The 26017-nt window shown below is 37.9% G+C and overlaps 1 protein-coding gene across 1 annotated transcript in view; it reads left to right on the top strand.

Moving 5' to 3' along the window:
* The first annotated feature begins 1621 nt into the window (after positions 1 to 1621).
* Positions 1622 to 26017, top strand: part of PUM3 (pumilio RNA binding family member 3) — a 28872-nt gene continuing 4476 nt past the window's right edge. The window contains exons 1-17 of the mRNA XM_086770716.1: positions 1622 to 2177; positions 2829 to 2929; positions 4277 to 4459; positions 6299 to 6434; positions 7205 to 7280; positions 8067 to 8160; positions 8365 to 8431; positions 8984 to 9158; positions 10852 to 10955; positions 11460 to 11538; positions 13267 to 13365; positions 14491 to 14544; positions 15998 to 16078; positions 20448 to 20590; positions 21358 to 21580; positions 22664 to 22751; positions 24669 to 24759. Coding sequence (XP_086626842.1) covers positions 2839 to 2929; positions 4277 to 4459; positions 6299 to 6434; positions 7205 to 7280; positions 8067 to 8160; positions 8365 to 8431; positions 8984 to 9158; positions 10852 to 10955; positions 11460 to 11538; positions 13267 to 13365; positions 14491 to 14544; positions 15998 to 16078; positions 20448 to 20590; positions 21358 to 21580; positions 22664 to 22751; positions 24669 to 24759 — 1784 coding nt within the window. The 5' untranslated portion in view covers positions 1622 to 2177; positions 2829 to 2838. The remainder of the gene's footprint in view (positions 2178 to 2828; positions 2930 to 4276; positions 4460 to 6298; positions 6435 to 7204; positions 7281 to 8066; positions 8161 to 8364; positions 8432 to 8983; positions 9159 to 10851; positions 10956 to 11459; positions 11539 to 13266; positions 13366 to 14490; positions 14545 to 15997; positions 16079 to 20447; positions 20591 to 21357; positions 21581 to 22663; positions 22752 to 24668; positions 24760 to 26017) is intronic.

The raw sequence follows: 26017 nt of genomic DNA, 5'->3' as shown, positions 1-26017 counted from the left end.
CACTGAAGTGAGCAGAGGCAGTCCTGACCAAAGCAGTGGACAGCACTACATTGCTGCAGTCTTCACCAAATTCCCTTAATACAAAGTCCAGATCTACTGTGACACAGAGCTGAAATACTTTTTTAGATGTGAAAATGGTCAGATAAATGTGCTATTTACAAAAGCATGAATAAAAGTCAGCCTTTTAAAAAAAAAATTCATTGACTTCTTTACTACAGATTCTACAGGATTCTTGTTTTGGCTAGGACAGGTAAGCGGACATATTGTCACACTTCTGTGAATCCTTATGCAAAATGTGAGACGTGCCAGTTTTAAACATTCTGTTACATTTACCACAGCTCGCTCTTCTCCAAAGTCTGCTAAGAAATAAAGGGGTATGGCATTCAGCACTACTGAATTCACTGTAGCTCTCCTTGAGCTGGAAACCAATGCCAGAGAAGTGCCACGTCAGGGACCAGCCCTAAGTGCTAGCATGCTAGCACTGCTTTGGTACTACGATAGCACATTTATTCCACAGACACAGCAGAATGGATGTGGATGCTCTGTGCGAAGGAAGAAAAGGCTGTAGGCACTGCTTGATGATCTTATCCAGCCTATGACTGTTCAGTGAAATGTGCTTCTTGCTCTTGGAATTCTTACTGCTCATTTTTACTGTACAAAGAGCACGATCCTTCTTTTTGTTTTTTTAAAAAAAACCCATTGTCAGAACAACATTTTCATGACTATCCAAAACCATGCTTGGGATACCAAATTGGAAAGCTCCTGCTGAAGGAGTTATCACAATTATGTGAGTTAAGACACAATTTTAGACAAGTCTGTACGTAAATCTGGATCCTGAGATGAGGCTTTCGCTAGAGAGACAGACTGGTAATACTGAATTTCAGCATTACATATCTTGTTCACAAATGACAAATTCACTTTTCTGGATTTTTATCTTTCGTTTTCTTTATTAATTTTTATCTAAATGGAATCAAAATAGCATCCAAAAGAGAAATAAAACAGACATTAAAAAATAGACATTAAAACATCTGTGCTGATACGTGACTGAACACACTTGGGAACATCTTGGAGATGTGGTTATGTAAAGAACTATCTTCTGCAATTGTTTTAAGGTATCTGAAGATTTTTAAGGAACTCTTAATTATTTTTTATAAAATATAGATCCTTGAACCTGTAAGCAGCTTACCTTGAAATCTGTGGCTGACATTCAAAAATTTCATAGGTTTATTCTCCTGGAGATGTTTGCAATATCGCAAGCAAACTGAACATAGCAATATATTTTCTAATGTCTTAATTGACAGTGCTCTTAATTCTTGAAATCAGATCACAAAAAAAAAACCAAACCCTGGAAACAAATTAATGTGGAGATTAGACATCTCAAATATCTACAGAAGTTGTTTCAAACACTGAAGCAAAGCTTCCACTTGGGCTGTGGGGCACGCAAACTTGTGATATTATGCCCCTTCACTTAAGCCAAGCTTCAAAATACACACTCCTTTCCCCCAGCCCCTTTAAAACACAAAATTTTCATGTAATTTTGTCAGGTGTGATCTTAACATTTCAAGGAGTGGGAAAACTAAACACAATTATCTTGCTTATGCCTGTTGTATTTTGCAAGTCACTGCTAAGTGCTTCCCAGGAGACAAATAAAAGAAAAATAGTACTGTCACCAACTGTACTGAATAAAGAGCTTTACCAAGTAATTTCTATCTACATCACTTCTTTAGGCAAATACATGATGGGTGCTTTTACAGAAGTATTTACTATGATTTCCTGTCATAGTTACTGTAATCACACAAGTGTAATAATTGCACTTATGAATGCAGATCCCCTTTCCCTTCAGAACTGATGACGTTATTGAACATCCAAATACGAAAACACATTTGACACCGACAAATTACGCGACTAGTCACATCTGCATCGTTTTGGAGTAACAGCTCCACCTGGTGCCCTCCAGCATCATGGCAACTTAATCTGTATCGTGGCACATTACCTTATTTTTAAGCCACGATCTTATTTACGCTGCACACTGGGCAAGCCGCCCTCGAGAAGATGGTGGCAGGCCTGCTGGCCTAGCTGCAGGGCGGGAGCAGGGACAGGCAGAAGGCAAAAACAGCGGAACGGGGAAGGGGACAGGGCCGTTCCTCACAGCGACCCGCCCTTTCCAGGGCTCCGAGGTGAGTCTACACAGACGGGAACTGCTACGGAGGATGCCGAGGTGGATGGAGGCGACACCCCCGCCGCACAGGGCCCGGGACGGGACTCGGGAAAACGCCTGGCGCACGTCCCTCTCTGCGCGGCGCTTTACGGCACGCTGCTTCGTCACTGTCGCGCGGCAGCGGCCAGGCGGGCCAATGACGAGGCGCGTCGGCCCGAGGGAGCCGCAAAGCGCGGGCGGGGCGGCACGTGTGGGGTGAGCGGCGAGCCTGGCGGTGCGTGGCGGGGGTCGCGGCGCGGTGCGGGGTGGGGAGGGGGGGGGTGGGATGGGATGGGGTGGGGTGGTTTCCCGCGGGGCAACTCGACTTCCCGGCCCCCACATCCTCCGGGGCGCTGCCACTGGGCTTGGTCTGGGGATCCCTGGGGAGCGGGGCCGGGGCCTCGGCCGCTGAGGCCCGGTGAGCCGGCTCTTGCCTAGCTGAGCTGCCGTGCTGGCCAGCCTCGGGCGACCTCGTCTGGCCCCGCACCGCCCACCGAGGGACGGGTGACCGCCACGGGGAAGGGTTTAACGTGTTAACCTGCGTTCAGAGGAGGGCAGGCTGTCTTTACCTCACCTCGTTAGCCAGGGAGCCGCGGCGGTCCGGTAATGCTGTCTCTTGCTCCCTTTGCAGCCTTGCCACAATGGAAACCAAGGGTAAAAAGAAGTTCGTGGGGAAGAGTGGAAAAGCGCCTCGTGGAAAAGTGCCACACGGGAAAAGGAGATTTAAAAAAGGTAATGGTAAGAAGACAGAGGTTCCTTAATTGGCGTTCTGGCTGAGTGATTACTGTTGTGTACAGGCGTGCTCAAACTTCATTTTTTATCTTGGTAAACTTAGATTGTGAAACTACTAGCTTGGTAGCAGTGGATGTTGTCTAGGTGGACTACAGTAAGAGTTTTAACCGTGTCTCTCATACAGTCCTTACAGAGGTGCTGATGAATTATGGGCTGGATGAGCAGGTGGTAAGGTAGATTGAAAACTGAATGGCTGGGCCCAGAGAGGCACAAAATCTGGTTGGAGGCCAGTAACTAGCAGCATGCCCCAGGAGTCAGTACTGGATGTAGCCCTGTTCAACAGCGTCCTTGATGATCTGGGTGATGGAGGAGAGTGTACCATCGGCAGGTTTGCTGAGGACACAGAACTGGGAGGAGTGGCTGATGCACCAGAGGGTCATGCTGCTCGTCACTGAGAGGGACCTCAGTGCAATTTCACACTCTGGTATATGCTGAGGGAAAGCAGCTTTGCGGAAAAGGGCATGGGGCTTCTGATGAGCACAAAGTTGAACATCAGCAAGCAATGCACCCGTGTCGCAAAGGCAGCTAATTGGATCCTGGGCTGCATTAGGAGTACTGCCAGCAGGTAGAGGGAGGTGATCCTTGCCCTCTCCTTAGCACCGGTGAGGCCATGCATGGAGTGCTGTGTGCATTTCTGGGCTCCCCAGTGCAAGAGAGATGTGGGCGTACTGGAGAGAGCCCAGCAAAGGGCCACGACCCCGAACTGTTCTGTGATTCTAAATAATCTGGGAAAAGTAAAGCTGAAGTGCTTTAAATGGATTGCGTTGCAAGCCTGTCACCTCTGTTTGATTGATCTAAAATACTCTTAACTAAAAATTTGAAGTTGATAACTTTGATTCTAGACTTTGCTTTCCCACATTAAAAGTTTGTTTCAGAGTTGAAGGTAGGGTGTGAAGTGCGGTGGGAAGATACCTTTCGGTGTTTGCTCTGTTCTGCTTAAAACAGATGATATCAAAATGGTTCTGACCATAAACTGTGCAGAGATTATTTGGAGATGGATTGCTTTTGTGTCTAGGGTGGTGAAATTCTTAATTTAGAATCATTCTTTTTGTGCCTGGACTGTTATACTGCTGCCTGGAAAATAATATGTGGGGAAAGCTTCCCAAGTGAAATCTGGGACACCCATGAACAGCAGAGAAAACACTTGCTTTAAGAAGCATCTAAGAGTTATTATTATATGTTTAATTGTATTACAAAGTAGTTTTTTCTTGTTACAGTAATAATATGTTATTTTGAAGCAAATTAGCTCTGGGATAACATTTTAGTTTCTGTTTTGTTGGTTAATAGATTCTGGTCCACCAAAAAAAGTTCTTAACAAAGTTGATGAGGAGGGACACCCTAAATCCATTTCCAAGAAATTTGTGAAAGGACAGTTAAGACCTGGAAGAGCTAGTGTCAAACAATTCAAGAATAAACAGCAGTCAGAAACACTTGGAAAGAAGAGGAAGCTCCAGGATGGTGAAGAGGGAGGTGAGCAGATTTTTAAGCCTGACTGTCAATGGAAACTAGGTTTTGAGAAAGACATTGTTCATCTAGGTCATTCTCTTTCACCCTGTCTTGTCATCACCTTTCCAGACTGGTTCAATGACTCCATGTTTACCTCATGTTTAATCTTTGCTGTGGAAAAATTTACTTCACCTGACTGAGCTTGAAGCCAAAGTCATGACGATCGATAGTTATGAGTTTTCCTGGAAGGCAGAAGTAAAGATACACTAAAATTTAAATAATTTTTAAGCCATCATAAAGCTATGATTATTTTAGTGACAGCATTGGATGGCTAGCTTGAAGCTGGCTGTTTTCACACAGATTTGAAAAATACAGAGTTTACTTTTAGAAATTTAATCCTCTGTTCTAAAAGTACTGGCTATAAAATTTGGAACACAGAAATGCGTGAAACAAAGTTGGTTATCCTATATATTAATTTTTTTCCTGTGGTCCAAACTATCTAGACACCTCTTCTTTAAAAAAAAAAAAAAAAATCATTGATGTTGCCGCTGTTTTCAGTTTTCAGCTTATTTTTGTGATTATACATATAGGCTCAATAAATACTTCATTTTATCACAGTTTAAATTTATTTCTTTTTTAACTTTGTTTCTGGTATATGAGAACTTCATGTTGTTCCTTTCTCTGCTGTGAAGCAAAGCCTACTGTAACCATATAACAGTTAAGCAACACTGTAAAATGAGAAGTGGAATCTTAGGCGAGAGATTCTGAAGCTCTGCAGAAAAATGTTAGTTGTTTGAAGGACAGTAGGTGTTGAGTATTTTGTTGTTTGCAGAATCACTTCACCTGCAGTATGGAGTAGATGTCTGGAAATTTAACAGGAACAGAATGTTCATATTAAGCTCCTTTAAAACAAAAAAAAAAATCGAAACACAATCGCAAAGCGTTTAAGTGTTGTTTATAAGGATAACTTGAAAGGTGCTGTGTATTGCACAGTGGCTCTGCTCTCAAAGCAAAGTGTTATTGGTTTTTCTTGTCACTGTTACTTTAGGAGAGCGATAGAAAAAACTGGTAATACACTTTGTAAAAATAGAGCATGTTTTTTAATGGGTAAGACAGTCAAGTGCATGCTGCCAAATAGCAACAAGCAGTGCTTTAAGGTCTAAAAATCTAAAGCCGGTTCTTTAATGTTCTATATAGAATTAATAGCTAGCGTGACTTGCTTCTGTGAAACCATGTAATATAAGATGATAGTTTTTGTCAAGCTGTGAATAAAACTAAGATAAAATAATTCAAGTTTTTTCCATAACTCATTTGTGGCACTTTCTATGAAGTTAACTGAGTTTATTGTGTGGCAGTGTGTAGCTGTTGTGTAGTAAAACCTCACGCTTAAGGAATTTGACTGAACAAAATGATTAAGCATGTAAAAAGGCTTAAACTTTTTTCCTTTCTCTGAGATTTCAGATATGTATCTTTGAGTTAAGGTTCTTCTTTTGAGAGAGAGAAAAGCTATATATGAATACAGGATGAACTGAAAAAGGGAGAATTACCTGGGGAAATTATAGGCTACTAGGTGCATTTAGAGTCAATTTTCAAGCTATTAAGAGGTTTACAATGCATCCTTTCACAGAGCTTTGATGAAAAATCGTTGCTTGCCTTGTTCTTCCAGTATTCTAGAAATGGAAATTACTAGCTTATCATACTTATTAATATTTACACTTAAATATTAGTTAGGTGGATAACTGCAGGCAAAGCTCCTGAATTGTTAGCAATTCAAGTCACAGAGCTGGTACCATTTATATTGATAAAGGATTCCATTGCTCCTCTTTTATTGGCTGTAGAAAATGTAATTCTTTTTGTCTTCAGGGTCAGATTCTAAGAAACCGAAGTGGAATGACTTCAAAAAGAAAAGGAAGGAGTTAAAGCAAACCAGACAACTTAATGACAAAAGTAATTACGACATAATTGTAAAATCAAAGCAAATATGGGAAAGTGTGAGAAGGTAATAATGATTTTTTTTTTTTTTTTCCTTCACTCAGTTGGCTTTTAGTCATAAGTTGCAAGAGGACTGTCTTTCTCCTCTTGCGATTATATGAAACTGTATTTCCATAGTGAAACTTCATGGGTGAATGATAACATTACATGCAATTCTGTAAATGGTTCAAGCAGAGTGTGGTGACTCATGGTGCTAGAAATCTCTGGATTGAGCTCGCTTGTGTTTTAGGCTAAAATTTGTCAGTAAATGCTTAAGGAGTTCTTATTTTTTGAATCCTGAAGCACAGAACATTCAGCATGATAGTGCACTGGGAACACTGCATGAGTTTTTTTTGTAGAGGTTTTTATACACTCTCCGGGCAGGTGTAATTCTAAAACTGGGACCCCACATCAGAAAGAGGAGTTAATTTTACTTGTTTTCACTGTCTGTGCTTTGTAGTTTTGGCTGTGAGATGCTTACAGATTTTTGGATGTGTAAATGACTCTGGCTGCAGATTTGAGTTTATGTTATTTTTAATAATACTGTTACTCAGAAGATAATAGTTTTAAAGTGTGGAAATCTGGTTTCGTTTTTAGGAACTGAAGCTGCTTAATTACATCTATCTACAGGTTTAATGAATGGCAACATGAATTTGGATTAGCAGGAGGGAACTTAATTTTATTTTGTACTATTGTACTATCTTGCTTCTTAATTTATAGATATAAGTGAATCATACTACAGAAAAGCTGCTTCCTCAATTAAGATTTTTTTTTTTTTTTTTTTTTTTTTTCTTGTAGGAAGAAATGTGATAAGGAGAAGCGAGAAAAGCTAATGAATGAACTACAGAAGCTTCTTCATGGAAAAATTAAAAGTGTAAGAAAAACTAATGCCATAGCACACAAATCCGTGAAAACTTCTTCAAAGATTAGTGAAATATAAATGAACTTTAAATAATATAGTACTAACCTGTTCTTCCAAAAGCTACAGGGATTTTTTTTTTTTTTAACTGTGGGTAAAAAAGACCAAAAACAGGGTTGGAAAGCTGCATTTGGCACCTGGATTTCAGGACAGTAGTCTTGGGATGCTTTGTCTATCAAGTGGCTATTGTAAGGCTGTCTGTTCTGCCAGATGGCTTTAGCCACTGAAATTCTGTATTAACTGAAGTTCAGAAACAGACCCTCAGGGTTTTGATTAATTACAATTGTTGCTTTGCAGCTTTCTTTTAGAGAAGTTAATGTCCTGATACTTAGCTTCACTAAACAGTCTTTCTGCTTAATTCTTGACGTGTATAAATTTACAGTGAAATACATGTTGGGTTTAAAAGTGTTTTTTGGTATTCCATGCCAAAGTGGAACTGTATTGTCACACTCATACTGAAATTACAGAAAACATGAGAGAAAATGAGATACCAAAAGAGAACCATGAAATGGTATCTTGATGCATGTCCTTAGTTGTCAGCAACTGCAAGTATTGCCTATGTTTTGTTCAATAGAGTACTTACAAAGCAGTAAAAAAACTTAAACAGGTAGTTACTTTCATAATTGGCTTTACACGCTACGTGTGGCATAAAACTATATCAGAGAGCAAGTGCATTAAAATAAATTTTATGCATAATACCAGTTGAACCACGTGGAATAATGAAATGTCTGTATCCTGTAGCTGGCATTTGCACATGATTCAACTCGAGTGATCCAGTGCTTTATTCAGTATGGTAATGAGAAGCAAAGGCAAGAGACATTTGAAGAACTGAAAGGTACTTTCTTCCCATTTACATTTTACACATATACTTCGGTATTAACAAGCTGTATTATTTTCTCTTGAATATTTTTCAATTTCTGCTGAAATGATGCATGTTCCTAGTGAGCTCTTGAAATGTATTTAAATTGTGGCATCTTGTTGTGTAGAGTTAATGTAGTGGCAAAAAAAAAACCAGCTGAATGTTTTTCCCTTCTTCTAGATAGTCTAGTAGAGCTGAGCAAGTCAAAATACTCCAGAAATATTGTGAAGAAGTTTCTTATGTATGGGTGAGTATGAAGTTAATTTCCTTAGCTGTGTTTCATTTCCAGTGTGAATGCTGCTCTTAATCCATAGTGCGTTGAGGATTAAAAAAAAAAAGTGTGTCTCTGGAAATATTTTTATAACAGTGACAAGACAGGAGAGTGTCTGGTATTGCTAACAGCAGTTTTCGTTTTGCAAAAAGTGCAGCTAAAGCTGTACACATTGAGGAAAATGTATTCCAAAAAGAAATATATGCTCTAGGTTCATCTTTGCCTTATACAAAAAAAACTGGCTTCTAAAAACTTTCTCTCCACAGTGTTTCGGGAAGGCATCCTTTATTCTGTGGAATTTATCCACTCATTTCTTTTCTTTCTCTTAAAATGCCTTCTGATTTCTCCAGATTTCTGACTTTCTTGACATTTTTTCATATATGCCATAAGGCTGATCCAGATCCATGTATTTCCTGGTTTCTATGCTAGAACTTATCTCATAAATGTGCTTCCAAAAATAAAACTATTGGTAGGTCAGCTTCTCACTAAAATTTTAACTCTTTCTATTTATCTTTCCCTGTGAAACAGGACAAAACCACAAGTTGCAGAAATAATAAAAAGTTTTAAAGGCCATGTGAAAAAAATGCTCCGTCATGCTGAAGCATCTGCTGTAATCGAGTATGCATATAACGACAAAGCTGTTCTGGAGCAGAGGAATATGCTGACGGAAGAACTGTATGGGAACACTTTCCAGGTTTACAAGGTGACATTTCAATACCTTCTAGTCTAAGATGTTTTAGCGTCTAAGGTATTGCGTTAGTAATGTCTTACCTATCTTACCTACTATTTCTTTGACGGCTGTCCAAATGTAGTCTACTTTAGCATGTTTAAATGTTATGATTAGTTGCACACTTCTATTCTAGACTAAATTGTTGTGGTTTTTCAGTTTGAACTATGTATATAATATATTATATTCATGTATGAGGTTGCTGTACTCATCAAAGACAGTCTGATGTTGTATAGTTGTAGTTATCATAGTGTCTAACCTGAAGTGGTCATCCTTGCTGATTTAGGCTTAATTCCGTGTTAATGCTGTGGATGGCTTTTGTGTCAGAACTGCCTTAGGCCTCGTGAGAGCTGAGTGTGGGCAGAATGTGCCATTTAGGCTTAGTTTTTGGCTTTGTTTTCTTTTCCCATGGTGACTATAGGACTTGAGTCCAAACTTTCTTGAAGCCATTTAGATGTGGATCCTCACTAGGCAGTGGGAACCTTTTTAAAAAGTACAACCTCCTGTATTTTGGCTTCTGTTTTTCCTTATTTTCCTTATTCCTTATTTTTTGCTGACTTGGAAAATTGCTTTTCATTAGAGGCACAAATAGTTTTATTTGCTACAAAGTACAAAACTGCTTTGTGCAATTATTAACTATGCCAGAGTCACTTTTGCACCTTGAAGTACAACACAGCACACTCTTTTACCCAAGATATGTGCTAAAGTTGTGTAAGAAATTAATTGCTATCTTTTCTTTACAGGTTATTATAAATTTTAGTACGGCATTTTCCAGTGCTGTAGTAGAAAGGGGTGTTTGCGGGCTGTGGTTTGTACTGAGTCTAAAACGGCCTCTGAAACAAAGTGCAGTGTTAGAAATCATTCTAGCATTCTTGGCACGAGTGCTTCAAGTAGTCTTACATTGCAATGCAAACCTGAGACTCAACAGTATGTGGTTTTATAAGAAATTATGATGTAATCCTTAACGAGACCTGGAATTTCTTGGAGATTGCTTCATCGTATGTAGTTCGTTTTTCCTCCTGCTGCCTCCAGCTTTCCACCCCACGATCCCCCACCAGCAGAAACAGTTAGAAACACATTTCTTCTAATTTGCTATCTAGTCAGACTGTTTTTCTGACCACAGATTATTTTACAAGAGTTACCCATGTAATTATTTAGATGATGTACCAGGAAGTACTTCTGTATTTAAGATATTTGGTATGTTTTCCTTCTCTCTGCTATTCTTGAACTGGAATTTCCTGGGCCTTAGTTAACTTCAGTTCACTGACTTGTTGCTGTGTTGCCCTCTGGCACACACACACACACACTGTCACGTGGGGTTTCTACTCAGCTCAGGAATCCCTTAACACAATGCCAATTTTGTGTATTTTACGTGATATTTGACAGTCTCATGAAGAGCTGACTGTAATCGGCAAAAAACAGGTCAGACCATAGAAGTAGCTTTTGTTTGCTAATGATAAATATTCAGTTTGTAGAAACTCAAGTATACAGCTGCTGACATAATCAAAGTAGACAAGCTTTTTATTTTTAAAGTTGTAAAAACTATTAGTTTTGCAGAAAATTAATTTTATTTTCATGAATTTTGATTGGAAAAGGACTAGAGGCTATTTTGTATGATCTCTGATACTTACTGGGAGTGATTAAACCTCTGACTGTGGATTCATTTCAGACACCAATTGTTCCAACGCTGGATAAAGTGTTAGAAGCTCAGCCTGAAAAAAGAGAGACTATCTTGGATGAAATGAAACAGATTCTTACACCAATGGCACAAAAGTAAGGACAAAAATTTATTTAAGGTGTGACAATCTAGCATTAACTGGTTTGTTTCTGACATACAAACAGGCTGTGATACTGATACTCTTTTAAGCTGTTGTTGTGTAGTTGCTGTGTTGTGTAGTAAGTAATTATGATTTTGTCCGAAGTGTCGTAATGAATATCTTAATTTTGAACTCCACTTCTGTAAACTAAATTGTCCCCTGCCCCAGTCAAACAATCTGTAGAAATCCCACAATGTGGTATGCTTCTGTAATACATTATTGCATAAGCTTCTCCAGTGGTCTTTAGGAGGAAATATTTTGCTAGGTTTTAGAATTTGTAAGTTTTGGTAGAATCTTCCACATATTGTAAATGCTCAACCTCTAATCCAGCATGACTATGTGTTTTCTGCACACTATACTGCCTAATTTTTTAATTTTTAAATACAGATGAAGTATTGCTAGCTTATGTTAAAACCATTACTTGGGGAATTTTTGCTTATTTTCCTCTTCCCAAATATAGAGAGGCTGTGATAAAGCACTCACTGGTACATAAAGTATTTTTGGACTTTTTCACTTACGCTCTTCCGAAACAAAGATCTGTAAGTATGTTTTGTTTATTTTTCATCTTCTTTTGCCTTTCAGTGGAATGTTTTTAGTCCTGTCCTGAAAGTGTTGTAAGGAAACTAGACACTAATACACATCTTACATTTATAGAGTTTTACACATCTGGCAATTCCAGATAGATAACTGGGGAATATTGTTGTATGGAGATTTACAGTCACAATGAACTTTCACACTAAAACAGTGGTGTTTGTGGTATTTGAATTAAAAAAAAAAAATCTAGTGGAATGGCTTTGGTGTTTTCTCTCTCCATGCTAAATCCTTCTCAGTAGCTGGAGAATAACTAAGGCCAGGGACATTACTTTCAGTAGTTTTGCTTTCCAGTGTGTAGTTTCTTAACCACTTCTCACCATTGTCCAAATAACTCTTCACCAACATACAATCAGATTAGGCCCTTATATCAGCAGCCTTCTGCTGCCTCCTGAACCAAGCATATGGCTTATATCACTATTGAATTCCAGTTTTAAGCTTACCTCAGACATTCTTGCAAAAACTGGGCCTAAATCCCTCCGCAAGATGTGATGTTGTATAAGCTGGTAGTATCCTGCTTGACTTTACCTGTCTTCAGGCTGTGTCCATCAGCCTTGCCCTGGTTCTGCAGTTCAGCACCATCTACTCCAGCCCAGGTGGAGCCTTCTAGACTTGCTTACCTACTTCTGTGGACTGGACCTGTCTATTACCTACTTCTCTGGACTGGACTCTAGAACTCTTGTTACTGTTAACAAACCTAGAGCTAAGTGTAGTGAGGTAGACTGTTTGTGGCCTATTCTGAGTCCAGATCTTACCTAACTAAAGGTGCATGGTTTAATGAAGTGCTTTGTCAGAGAATGCTTCTGGATTCACAGTCTTGTATGAATCAGGGTAATAAGGGCATTTCTTTTTCACCTTTCTTGGCATTTTGTGCAGACATGGTAGCACATGGATATTGTCTTTGGGATTTGGAAACCCCTTTTGTAGATCTGTTCTGCCTGTGCATATAGCTAGTGACACCAATTGTGTTGTGACTGAGCAGCTTCTAAATAAGTAGTAAAATGCTTGGAACCTTTGACTAGGAAGCAAGAAGAAGCTAAGAACAGAAAGGGAGATAGGTGGGAACTTCATGTCAAAGAAATAAATTGGTTAATAACAGAAGTCGTATCTAGTAACCTATGAGGGTTTGTTGTTTTTTTTTTGTTTGGTTTTTCTTTATTGCCTGATGTTGTTATTTGTCAGATGGCTTCAGAACCGCATTCTTGTGATATGAAAACTAACTTTTGTCAGAATCTCGTAGTATCTGATTTACAACATCACCTGATGCTTAAATGACCTTCTAGTTCTTGCTTTCTGGCTAATACCCTATATGTATTACATTCACTTTCAAAGATTTTCTTCTGAAATGAATGGTTGTCTTTATTTCTTCAAATTTTAGTCTCAGTTCTGAGCACCCTTCCTTGAATTGTATGTGATAGGACAACGACAAGTTTCAGTAGAGTTCTGATTGCATAGGATGGATATGATGAACAATGTAGTTCTGAAAGGAGAAAGCTTAACTAATGTACAGTCTTTTGGACACCTTTTGAGGCCATTTTTCATAGGACAAGGCAATGGGAGCGGTTCTGTGGAGCAGTGGGCAGACGAAAAATCCTTTCATGCCCTCACCCACCCACCTTGAGATTTATCAGGCCTTTTCTTTCACCTTTTTACTTGTATTACCTTTTCTTCCCCAGGAAATGATTGAAGCTATCAGAGAGGCTGTCATTTACCTTGCACACACTCATGATGGAGCCCGAGTAGCGATGCACTGCTTATGGCATGGTACTCCCAAGGTATTGTTTGGTTTTTGTCTACCCCGTCCTTTATAATAAGAGTCTAGTCTGACACTGAGTGCGATTGCTCACATGGGTCCTTCTGCCAGCACACATTTTGATGCAGTTAAGTATTTGAGAGCAAGGTTAAAAAGTGGTCCCACTTTACCTATTGGGAAATATAAGCAGTAGCTTTTTGTGAATCAGATGCTTTCATTCCACTGCAGAGCTTCTGTAGTGGAAGCATCTCTTTTTATTTTAGCAGAGTCTTTGGAGTTGACACATAAAGCTCTTCCATTTTAAGATTATTGGCCATTCACTCATCCTGTAAATTTCTTAATGCAGGTGAAATTGACAGTAGGGAGAGGACAATAAAGAAGTCATAATGTGGAATGATGTTTGACTGTGGAATGCCAAGACTTAGAAGAAGTTATAGGAACTTTGTTTTAGTTTCTTCTGCTGATACAGAATCCGGAAATACTTCAATGTGTAACATACACCGTCATCTCTTGGAAATATTGAAATGCTGCCTATCTTTTTCTGTATTAAAAAAAGTCAACTTGCAAGAATAACCTGCTTGTTAAAAGTGCAGAAAAAAAATGAAATTGCTAGGATCTAGGGTGGTAATGGGTCTAAAGAAAACAGCAGTGATTGCAAGAGCCAAAATTACAAGCACTGAGGAAACTTTCTGCCAAAATTCTTGCTAGTAAAAGGGTTTTGCGACAGCCTAGAGTCCTTGCTACTTTAAAGTTTCAGGTCCTGTTGATTAAGTTTCTTTCCAGATGAAATGTTGAAGTGCATTCTTCTGTAACTAATGAACAAGATATAGGTGAATACATGCGGTGCCTTGGGCTTGTGTTTTTGTTTTTTTTTTCCAGTTGGCCTTTTTGGCATCTCCCATTGGTGGTCTGGACTTGTAAACATATCACAGAACCTCCCTGGGATTGAGCCTTTCACAGTTCAGGTTTAACTCTTCGCACTGTTTCTAGGTGTTAACTAATAGTACAAATGTGAGACTTTGGTAAATAGTCTTTGCTTTAGTAAGCAAACCAAAGGTTATATTTTTGGAGATGTGAATAATAATTTAATTGTTCAGAATCACTGGCATTTTAGGCTCATTCAAGTTTCGTGTTTCCTTTCGTATAGGACAGAAAAGTCATAGTGAAAACCATGAAGACGTATGTTGAGAAAATAGCGACGGTGAGTGTTCACTAAACATTATTTTGTAGTCTCTGAAACACAAGAGGTTAATTTGAAAGTGCTTTGTTACTTGAAACAACTATGAGATATTAATAAAACTAGGTTTAAAATAGTGATGATGTACTAGATAATATGAAATACACAGAACTTCATGGAATATCTATACACATCTTGAGAATCTTCATTGTGGGCACTACATGTAGTACTATCCTTCTTTAAAGTAACTGTTTATAAGTCCTACATTTTTTCTACAATTTTTTGTTTTGAGCCCAACTTTATGTTGCATCTTCATATGGCTTGTTGGTTAATTCTCTTTGGTTAGGAGTAAAATAACGTGAAGAGAGTAGGAACAAATATTAAGAAGTGTTGGGAGTGTCATTGGAAAGGCCATTTGAATGTGCATGTTTCTTATAAGATGCTCAATAGCTTTGTAAGTCAGGAAGCTTCAAAATTGCTGTGCAAAACTGCGGCTGTGAAGAAAAGCTTTTTAAACTTCTTCCCTTCCTGGTTGCTGTGTTATTCTGTTTACTAGTAGTTGACACGGTCTTAATCAGTGGTCTCCAAACTTTTTTGATCACCCAACCTTGAGCATGCATCCCCAATACATGTATATTTATGTACAAAAGACATACATGTAGTACTGTACTAGTATGCATTATAAAACATACACAGAAACTGAATTTTTAAAAGGATGAGATAACCAGTGATTATATATTTATTAATGGTACCAAAAAAATATTTTCTTTCTGCACTACAGTGGATTGTCTCTTTTGTCCCGCTTGGGAGGCCACTGGTCTAAGTAATGTTTCTCTCCATAACCTTCTAGTACACAATAAATTAGCTGCTATATCTTATAAAATATATAGAAATGAGACAGTGGGTAAATAATAGCTAAAACAACACTGGGGCACTGAAGGTTTGGTTTCACTTTGACATAGAGTTTCACTGAGATAAAAGTGAATTGGTTTGTGCCCTTTTGAGTATGCTAGAGAGACTTGCTCTCCAGCAACGCAGTAGAGACTGTATGGCTCATTGCAGAGACATGATCTCCAAAAATAGTGTGTAATTTATCTCGGTTTTAAGCAAATGCACCATAGAGATAAAATCTGTGTGTAAGATTCCTTCAAGGCAAATCCTATGATTTCAAATGATGATTAAGCAATAGGATTAGGCTAATAGCTTAGATGTGATAAAGCAGTATATCAACTTATAATGGCAGATGAACTTAATCTACCTTTGTTTTAACAAGTTCTTCTCTTAACAAGCCTTGTTTTCAGAGAGAGCCTAAATGTTGGGCTTCTGTGATTCTACGACAGTGGACAGAATTTGCTTGTGATTGTGGTTTGCATGTTGTGTCATGTTTGAGAGAAACTCTCAGAATTGTTGATTCTGAGTCAATTACTATATTCATAGAACTTGACTGCATGTGGTTTCTGATGCCTCATCTTTGCAGGGTGAATTTTCTCATCTGGTCTTGCTGGCAGCATTTGATTGCATTGATGACACTAAACTTGTGAAACAGTTAATTATATCTGTAAGTAATTTATTTTTTTTTTGTAAAATAGTGTACTAAGTAGTGTCACTATGTCAGTGTATACGAGGATGAGAGTAGGAATCCATCTGCTTTCTTCAAACCATTTAATTCCTTTCCACCTTTTCTATTTCATTATATTTGTGTATCATGGTTATTTTTTTTCTTTTCATAGAAGACCTCAGCACTTCCATATGTTCTCTTTAGTTACTTATTTGAATTAGTTTTTAAGCAAGATTCAGTGCTTGCTGGAAATTACTGGTTTGTACACATTCAGTCTGGGTAATGGATGATGGGAATCTCTTTAAAGTCAATGTCTTTGTCATAGAAGTTTGAGCTCTGCTAGTATTTGAAGAGATTAAATTGATGGAAAACTTCAGAATGAGGATGTCACCTTATCCATTTCACAGGCAAACCTAAAATGTCGAGAAAAACTGTGCCTAGAAAGTCCTTATTGTGCAAACTTGTTATTGTAAAAAAGGTTGTTTAGCACATTTAGCTCTTTTGTTCTGCAGAAGTAGCACCTCGGAAAGTGATACTTCAAGATAAACTGTAGTAAACTTTCAGGAATGTGGCAACAAGCCTGAATGTAGTATACCATGACTTCAAACAAGCAAAAGTACTTGGAAATTTTTGGTTGAATTCCGAAACTGTTAACTTGTCTTAATTCTCAAACTTTGACATTTAATTACAAATATATTTGTAATTAAATGACAACTAACATTCTTGATAAAATCCATGTAATATTTTTATCTTGCTTCCAAAATGGATTTGGTTAGATGTTTGAAACATGAGAGTTCTCTAGCTGTTTAGTTTCACCTACATGGAATTGTAGAATGAACAGTAAGGACAGTATGATCTAGTCTGCATCTGCATTCCTTTTGGAATGCTCCATTTCCCCACCTTCCTTCCAAAAGTTATTTAATAGAGTTTTATAAACTGTTTATACTTACGATTATGTTTGCATGCAACTTCTGAGATACTTTAGTCTGTAAATTACCATGAAGTTATGTTTTCACACTGACAAAAGATACTTCATAGTGCACAATTTATTTCCATGCAGGCAGGATAATTAACGTTGATGTACAGGTTGTAATGTGCTTATAGTAGTATTCATGCCACAGCTTTTGGGACTGACGAGTTGAGAGGCAGGGGCAGGGAGGTAAAGGTGAGGCAAATACTCCCAGTGTGGAGGAGGCATGTGAGGAGAAAGTGATTATTATGAGGCTCGCTTTTAAAAATATGAGCAATTCTTGCATTGAGCAACTCTGTATAGGGGGGAATTAGATTTTTGTACCCTAGCGTGGAGATTTGTCCCTAAGTCAATGCCTCTCTGATGGGTGTGGAGAGATGAAAGCATCCCAGTGTGGAGGTCGTTTTTGTGTCTTTCGTATATTAGCTGTAATCACGGCTAGGTTTTGTTTCCAGGGTCCAGTCTGCAATGTAACCACTTCTGGGCAAGTTCAAAGCAAATAATCCCTGACAGATCAGACCTGACTTGGTACGAGATTGTTGAGGTGTTCTTGTACTATGTTACAAGCACTTTGTGTTTTGGAAGGTTTATTAGTTCAGCTACTGTGTTTGGCTTTAGCTGAGCTTCCAAGATGTCATTTAGTTCCTGAATCATCCTGTGTTTTTCCACTATCTGAGATCAAAGATAATGGAGTGTTTCCTGTTTGGTTATCCCTAACACATCAATTTGGACAGAAAAGTAAAGGAGAACAAGGAGTGGCTTTCACATATACAGAATTGGCCCATCTAGTTTCATACCAGGTCAGGAATAGGGAAAGAGTGCCAGGGAAAACGAAAGAAATATCAGATAAGATCAAAACCAACTCTTCAGATGGTGAATGAAAACTAGTAGCAGGGGATGAGGTAGAAGCATCTAGAAATAAAACATCGAAGCATACTCTATAAAATAATCCAGCCCTTAAAATTATCTTAAGAATTATTTTAAGGAGCAGTTAGACTTCTGAAACACCTTATACTGACTGTCATTCTGCCCATACTAAAATTTAACTTAAGGACTATAAGGAAAATACTAAAGACTGGAGGGAGGAGAAAAAGCAGTGTTTGGGCAAGTTTTTTGTTGATTTTTTTTTTTTTCCTATTTTTTGTAGCATTATGAAACTGATCACTTAAGTGGATTGGCAGAATGGCTGGAAATTTGTAAGGGAAGGTTTAAAGCTCTTTATATGCTTTGAGGAAAGTCACTCCTCATCACCTGTCAGCTCCACAGAGTCTTAATCCAGGACCAAAGAATATATATGGTGCTTTAAACCTTCATATGTGATTGGAACTGTACATTGTGAACTTGAAATGTATCAGGATTCAGGCAGGTTTTAGTGGGAAATCCCTCTCTTTCCGGAGACCTCCAAGGAGGCAGTGCTAGGGAGAACTTACCGACAAGAGACAGCATGCCTATGTCGTTTAGAGTTTCTCCTGGTACTTTCTCACATTTCTGGTACTGAAAGTAACCAAATTCTGTAATTCATTGGAATCATGGAATAAGTGGGAGACATAAAATTTTGAGAGGATTTAAAGAAAAATGTGTCTTATTATCTTTTATGCAAAATGGCTGTGTTAGAGGTTGATTTTAAAGTGCAGATGATTTTTGTGTTTATTTGCACTAAACTAAATATTTTCTTTACCTATTTTACGTTTTGAAACATTTCAGCACCTTTGTCATTAATTTAATTGAGAAATGAACTCACATACATCAGAATGTATAACTGTCATACATCAGTCTCACTTCTGTGCCTGGCATGGTCATGGAGCAGATTCTCCTGGAAACCATGCTAAGGCCCATGGAATATAAGGGCATGATGGGTGACAGCCAACACGGCTTCACTAAGGGCAAATAGTGCCTGACCAGTTTGGTATTGATAGGGAGGCTCTGAGCAACCTGATCTGGTTGGAGATGTCCCTGCTTCTTCCAGGGGGCTTGGACTGGATGACCTTTAAAGGCCCCTTCCAACCCAAACCATTCTATGAATCTGAATGTACATGCTGAGAAGACAGAATGTGATTTTCGTCTGGGTTTTTTTTTCCCCTCAGAAAAGGTTTGCATTGTTTGGTTTGTTTTGTTCTGTTTTTTCCCCTCTCCCATGCCAGGAGGGCGAGGGTTACAGTAATAGGTTTTTATTCATAGTTACAGTGCTGCATCAAACTGATGTTCATCTTAGTTTACCAAAACTCATTTTCACCTAGATTTAAGCAATGTTTTTGAAATAAGAACGTTATCTTACCATTTTCTGCCAGCTTTCAACAACCTTTCTCTGTTTCTCTTCCCCTCAAAGACAACCAGCTAGGCCCTGTACTAATAAAGGGTGACATTGATTTAAACTGTTGTATTTATCTTTTTCTAGCTGTTGTTGGAAGTATTGTCATGGTGGGAAAAAAAGATGTTGAAGGGCTATGGCCTGCAAATTATGATAAAAGTGCCCAGAGCTCTGTACAGCCCTCCTTTGCTTTGATAATCATAAAGTTTATATGGATATTAAAAGTTGACATGGATTGGCATGGATTATCATGATGTTCAAGAGTATCTGGATGGTATTCAGGATTCTCCATTGGTACTTGAAACTTGCATGAAATACATGCTGCTGTATGAAAGGGCATTTATTGAGAAGCTGATAAAAATTTAAGTACAAACAAATGGGCTAATGTAGGTGCTTCCATCTGAATATAGCAGCATGCTTCTATAAGCAAGAAAACTTCCCTGCAAGTGTATGAGGTGCCTGCTGGATAGTTTACAAAGTGGATAGTCCAAGCCAACAACTAATCTCTGAGGAATGCCCAGTGTTTTCTGTTAATGCTCAAATCAACTGCAAATAATATTCCCAGCAGAAGTCAGCTTTATTCGTTATTGGAACTTCATTTTTTTCTTGGTCAATGTTCTGTGATCAGTTTAAGATGGACTTTTCCTTCCCGTAGGCTGTCATTGCTGCCTAGGTACTTGGGTATACTCCCTAGAAAGTCAGCATGATATCAGTGGTTACCTTTAGGTGATGTAGTGGGTGATCCCTTGTATGTCTGGTCTGCCGAGGTTGCCATTGTACAGTGTATGATGTACCAGAATGTATGTTCTCCTCTGTACTTGCGTGTGTCAGTGAAAACAAATCTTGTCCTTTGTAGTATTTTCTAATCAGTGACATTAATGCATCTGCTGAACACATTTTAAACCTTATTTCTCTCACTTCTCCAAACTTAAATTCTGATTAGAGTTTTTTAATTTCACAAGCAGATGTGACTCTTATTCATAGTATGCAGTTTTCCTTTAAGCTTTTTATTTGAAAGATAATCAGTAATTGCTGATGACTCAAAACTATTATTTCATTAATATTTTGTTGCTGTTTGTTTAATTTTACAGGAAATAAATGCTTCTTTGCCCAATATAATAAACAACAAATATGGAAAGAAGGTCTTGCTGTACTTGCTAAGTCCTAGAGACCCTGCACATTTTGTTCCGGAAATTATTACGCTTCTGAAACAAGGAGATGGAAATGCCTATAGGTATCTCAGATGTAAAGGTTAAGTTGTTTTGTCTGGAGTCCAGAAGAGTTCACGCAACTTTCTGTCATAATCAATTTAATTTCAATTTTTCTTCATAATATATTCAAATAATATAAATATATATGAATAATGCGTGTTATTAGTGATATTAATCTGTAGTCCTTATTTTTGCATTTTTTTTGTTTAAATTTCATATATGGTTGTTGATGACCAGCAATGTGTTGATGATCAGCAGTTTACCCCCTTTGTAAAGGGCAAAAATTATGATGTTCTTGTTTAAACTTATAGATGAAATTTAGTGTAGTGAAAAATTTTTAACATGCATTATTGGAGTTTTGAGTTGTATAAAAGTATATCTCAAAATCTAGGCATAAAAATGGAAATTGTTAATTTTAAATCAATCTCTGGTATTGACATTGATGCTTGTCAGAAGGAGCAATTTCAGATGATTAGTGAGCTGTTTAAGAAATACATCTCAATAACTGAGGTAACAATGAATAGAAAATAGAGGTTAAATTCTTGTTGTTAACACTCTATGCGCTTTACTGGCAGTCAGCTTTAATATACATTTTCTCACTCCATGTGTTCTGAAAACGTGTGTACAACGTGTGTTTAATTGTGTGTGAAACAGAAGGAAGAACAATGCTTTACTTTGATCTTTCAGTAATTTATAGCGGTCTCAAATAGCGTATGTGTTTTGCATTTCTTGTCACTTGATGTGTGTACAGAGCAAGTCTCGTACAGTAATGTGCTGTCTCTTTCATCAGTAAGAAGAATACTGAACTCCGCCGCCGTGAACTCCTGGAAGCCATTTCCTCACCTTTGCTAGAATACTTGCAAGAACATACCCAAGAAGTAGTGACAGACAAAGCTACCTTTGTCTTGGTTGCTGACAGCTTAAGAACAGCTATTGGTGACATCCAGCCTGCACTAGAAGCAATTGCCAATTTAGCAGCAGAAGAGCTGGTTCCAGGTGGCTGTGATGGGAAGGTAATATAACAGGGGACAAGGTGCTGAGATGTTGCTTATTTTGTATTACTAAAATGAAGGCTGCTCACTTTTTCCTTTACGTAAGACATCAATGTACTGCCCTGATAGTGCTCGTACGTTAGATGTCTCTGTTTCCTGGCATTTTCCTTTCATAGTTTATTATTATTGTATCTGCAGTGGTGAAGGCTTGAGCCAGCATTTCATCTGAGTTGTAGAGCAAGGGTACTTCATGAGCTTGAATCTTCAAAACTGCTTTAAACACTTGGTGGGAAGGTAGCTGACGATCATGTTACACAGTCACTTTTAATAGTATCACTATACAATCAAGCAGGTAATAAATTCTTATAGATCATTGACTGTTTACACTGAGAACGATAGGGTCTCTTAGCTTTCAGGTATGCGTATCTCCCTGCAAGGAAAGATCTTAGATAATTGCTATTTCTCTTTACAGTATGACCTTCTCTTCAAAATGTTCCCCTCCCCTATTTTGTTGAGTTAAGTTCAGTCAGTTATGTGTCTGTAGACTAGAAAATGAAAAATGCTGTGCGCGCTATATTTAAGGTAGATGCCCTCCAGATGTTTATACTTGTGCTGAGTTTGCTCTGTCTTTCCCCTCCTTCAACATATGCATTTTAGAGAATTTTACATGAACTAGTCATGTTTCCTGTGATTTTCTGTGAACCATACTGTAGTGAATTTTCAAGTCTTGGAAAATGTGGGAAGTCTGGAAGTTCTTGCAGGGGCAGCTAGACCAAGAGATTGTGCTCAGTAAGCATGAAGTCCTTGGAGGGGTGGATGAAACATTGGTTGATATGGTTTATGTTACTGAAAGTCAGATGTTACAGGAAAGATGGTTAAAAAAAAAAATTTGTCCGTTTAAATAAGTATTCAGATACTTGCATCAGACTTGTTGGTATTTGCATAGGTCGTGACTAAATGGATTGATGTGATGCAGTGTCCAAGAGCAGAGTGGATAAATCCAGCAGGAATATTAATGGACAGACCTGTAGCTGTGTTTTGAAACATTATCATTAAATAATTTGTTTTGGTTTTGTTTTGTTTTGTTTTTTTTTCCCACTAAAGCTTCACATTGCAGAGCATCCAGCGGGCCATCTGGTTTTGAAATGGTTAATAGAGCAAGATGAAAAAATGAGAGAGAGTGGAAAAGAAGGTATGTTGGAAATTCAGTGTTATCAAATTATGACTTCAGGGTAATCAGTTATTTGACCTAAAATAAGATTGCTTCATTTACTACTTTGAATATACTAATATATGGAAAATTTAACATATCCTTTAAGATTATGGCTTCTGTCTTTTTGCTGCTGTGAGATGTTATATGAACAGAATGCCAAGGATACTTTCACTTTTCCTGCAGAGCAAGTACTGATCTGGGTTTTTTTCTCACGGTTTTACTATGTATTTGGACAGCGTTCATTTCTGTGCTTGGAATGTCTTGATAGCTTTGCTGAATTACACAGCAATTTAAAGGATAATAATAGAAAAAGTAAGGTCTTTCTAACATGAAGACTTGTTTCATTAGCACTTGTGAGCCAAACTGTAATTTTTACTGTGTTTGTTAGTGCTGCTGAGTTAATGCTTTATAAATGTTATTACAATAACTCATGCATAAAAATAGAACATCTTTGCTATTTTATATCCCAGAAGGCAGAGATTGGGCACAGATGTTCTCATCTTAGTTTAGCTTTTAAACTTATTTTATTATGTAACGGTAAAATCTTGTTCTGTGAATCACCATATCCTAATAGAGATTACTTTTTATCATAGAAAAACCTCAAAAATTACAGGAGGTGGGGCTGTCATAGTATGATCTGGAGGGATCTCAGTGTGTAGGGAGCTTTTTTTCTTTGTAGAACTACCCGACCTTGTAATTTTTTTTCTTTTCTTCTTCTTATTACATTCAAGTATCCACTGTTTCTTTTAAAAATAAGAGTTAGCTGGGCTTTATTAAATATTTCTGAAAGGAGGCTGTTTTGCCGCTTCTCAAGGGGATGATTAAAAATGTGCAAAGGGGAAGTTCTATATGAGTATCCTTCAGAGACTAGCTGAACTGAGATGATGATAGTTATCTGGATTTATTTATGCTAACATTGTGCAATTCCCATTTTAAACACAAGCTATTCCCTTTTGTTTCTTTGTTTGCCTCCAGAGAGTGCGCCATTCAGAATTGTTGCTCTGAGTTTATGGAATTAGCAATAAAAAACAACCAAATTTTTACCATCTAAGGAGCAAGTTGAATAAAAACTGACTTGTTATTCAGGTAGAATTCTGATTTAAAGGGACAGTGAAAAATTGCTTCAGTGTTTGTTTGGAGGTTGGAGTTTGTTGGGATTGGATGGGTATTTTTGGGTTGCTTACTGATAAGTTTGCTCAGCATACAAGTTGTAAGAGCAATTTTCCTGTAGTTCAGTTCTTCAGATTTGGCTGGGGACTTGAGGTCAGCCTAGGTTTGTTTTCACGTGTACTGATAGTGTAATGATTCTTCAAGTCAATTAAAGCTTTCAAAGCTACTGAATAAATAGAGCCCCGGTAGCATGAGTTCAGCTGTAAGAAACAAGGCTCCTAGTGGTTTTTGTGCCTCTATAAAGGATTAGCTGTGAAGTTTTAAGTAACTTCATCTGTGCAAATTCTGCTTCTTCAGTTGTAGAGTCAGATTTTTAAAAACCTAGCATTTTGCAGCAGAGGTATATTAGTATATTGCAAGATAATTGTCTCTTGTGTTGGAGTTGTTCGTACCAAGGTCCTTCTTTGGAGTGAATGCCTTCTTGAAGACATTAATAGCCTCTGATACACTTTTTTAAAAGAAACAGCAAGTTTGCCTGCTTTATTCTACTAAACTGTCCCACAGTGCAGCTATTGTCTAATTTTAAGCAATACTTGGAAGTACTCAGACATCTATAAAGGTATTCATTGCACTGACTAGTCAATTATTTTGTGAGAGCAAAACTTTGTGAATACTTGGTGGCTAGAAACTATTTGATTAAACCACAGCTGCAGACAACTCTTAAGAGGCTTCTTTGTAAAAAGAGACTGTCTAATTTTTTTCTTCTCTCTTTTCCCCTTTTTACAGTTTGCTTTGGAAGAACATTGGTGGAACGTGTTGGTATTGAGAATATGAAGACCTGGGCAGAAGTAAATCGAGGTGCCATTATTCTTTGTTGGTATGTAAGGCACATGGTTATTTCTGATTAGGTTACAGTGTCAGTTTCTTTAACAGCTAAGAGAACATTCGTTGAAATTTTTTAACAGCAAAATGCAATTTTTTTTCTCAATGTGTACTGTCTTTCATGCTGCTGGTAAGTCTGCAACGGAACAGTGTACTGGAGAAATTCAAAGCAGAGTTTCCATAGGTTGTTCCGCGAGTTCAGGCTTTTGCAGTACTAGGAAGTAGCTGCATGGTGGAAAATCTTAAGATTAAAAAACAAATTTATTTCTGAAATTGTACTTACCATGTTTTGGTTTGGTTTTTTTTTTTTTTTTTACCAACCATGAAATCCTCAAAACACTCCAGAAATAGCTATGTAAAAATAATTAACTCTGAAATACCTGTGACTGGTTGCACCATACAAGAATCCAGATTTTTTTAATTTTTTTTTTGTCTCGTAACCTGTTGGTTTGTGTTGATGCCTTAATTGTGGAGCCTAGGTACATCTCATACCAAAGTAGAAAAGTGTTTGGGATGGGCTGTAGAAAATAATAGACCATGGAAAGGCTTATGATCAGCTAACTGGCTTATAACTTTGAAGCAGTGAACTGCGCAACCAGTGAGATAAAAAAAGACCCCACAGGAACTGGAGTAACGTTAACATTTGGCTTTATCAGATGTGAACAGCTGTGTTAATCATTGCTGTTTTTACTTTGTAATTACGTGTCAGTGTCAGGTTGTAGGAACACAAGGTTTTGTCTCTAGCCTGAAGTGTGTGGTCTGTGTTCTGCAACTACTGGTTCAGCATTGCGCTGCTGGCTCCTCGTAAAGACTTGCAGTGCACCAAAATCAGCAAACAAGTCAGACAAGGTGATTTTGAAAAATAAAAACCTCTTCTCCCTTTTTTTCTGCCCCACTTCTCCCTCTCCTAAAGTTACTTTAGACTCCTTGCCCTTTGCTTTTTGTCTCTGCTCTTTATATGCCTCTAGAGTGAGGCTACTTTGGTGTTCATGCTCTTTTGCAAGGTGTACTAAAAGCTGTTTTCCCTAATAGGTCTTCTGTTAGGTAATCTGAGTTTAATTCTAACTTTGTTTAGTCATTATTGTTCAGAGCACTAGTGAGAAGAATTAATTGTACAAGAGTAGTTCCAATCCAGATACAAAACCAGTTTATGCAACATCATAATAGTTGTACGGATCTAGCTGTTAAGATTGTTCAGCTGCTAAAATGATAACACTCTTTCTTTGGCTCCCTTAAAAGGCGTTTAGAATTCA

The sequence above is a fragment of the Chlamydotis macqueenii genome, chromosome Z (genome assembly GCF_036417535.1).
Source record: "Chlamydotis macqueenii isolate bChlMac1 chromosome Z, bChlMac1.mat, whole genome shotgun sequence".
Classification (NCBI taxonomy): Eukaryota; Metazoa; Chordata; class Aves; order Otidiformes; family Otididae; genus Chlamydotis; species Chlamydotis macqueenii.
The sequence above is the reverse complement of the archived record's forward strand: the minus strand, read 5'-3'. Positions and strand labels throughout refer to the sequence as shown.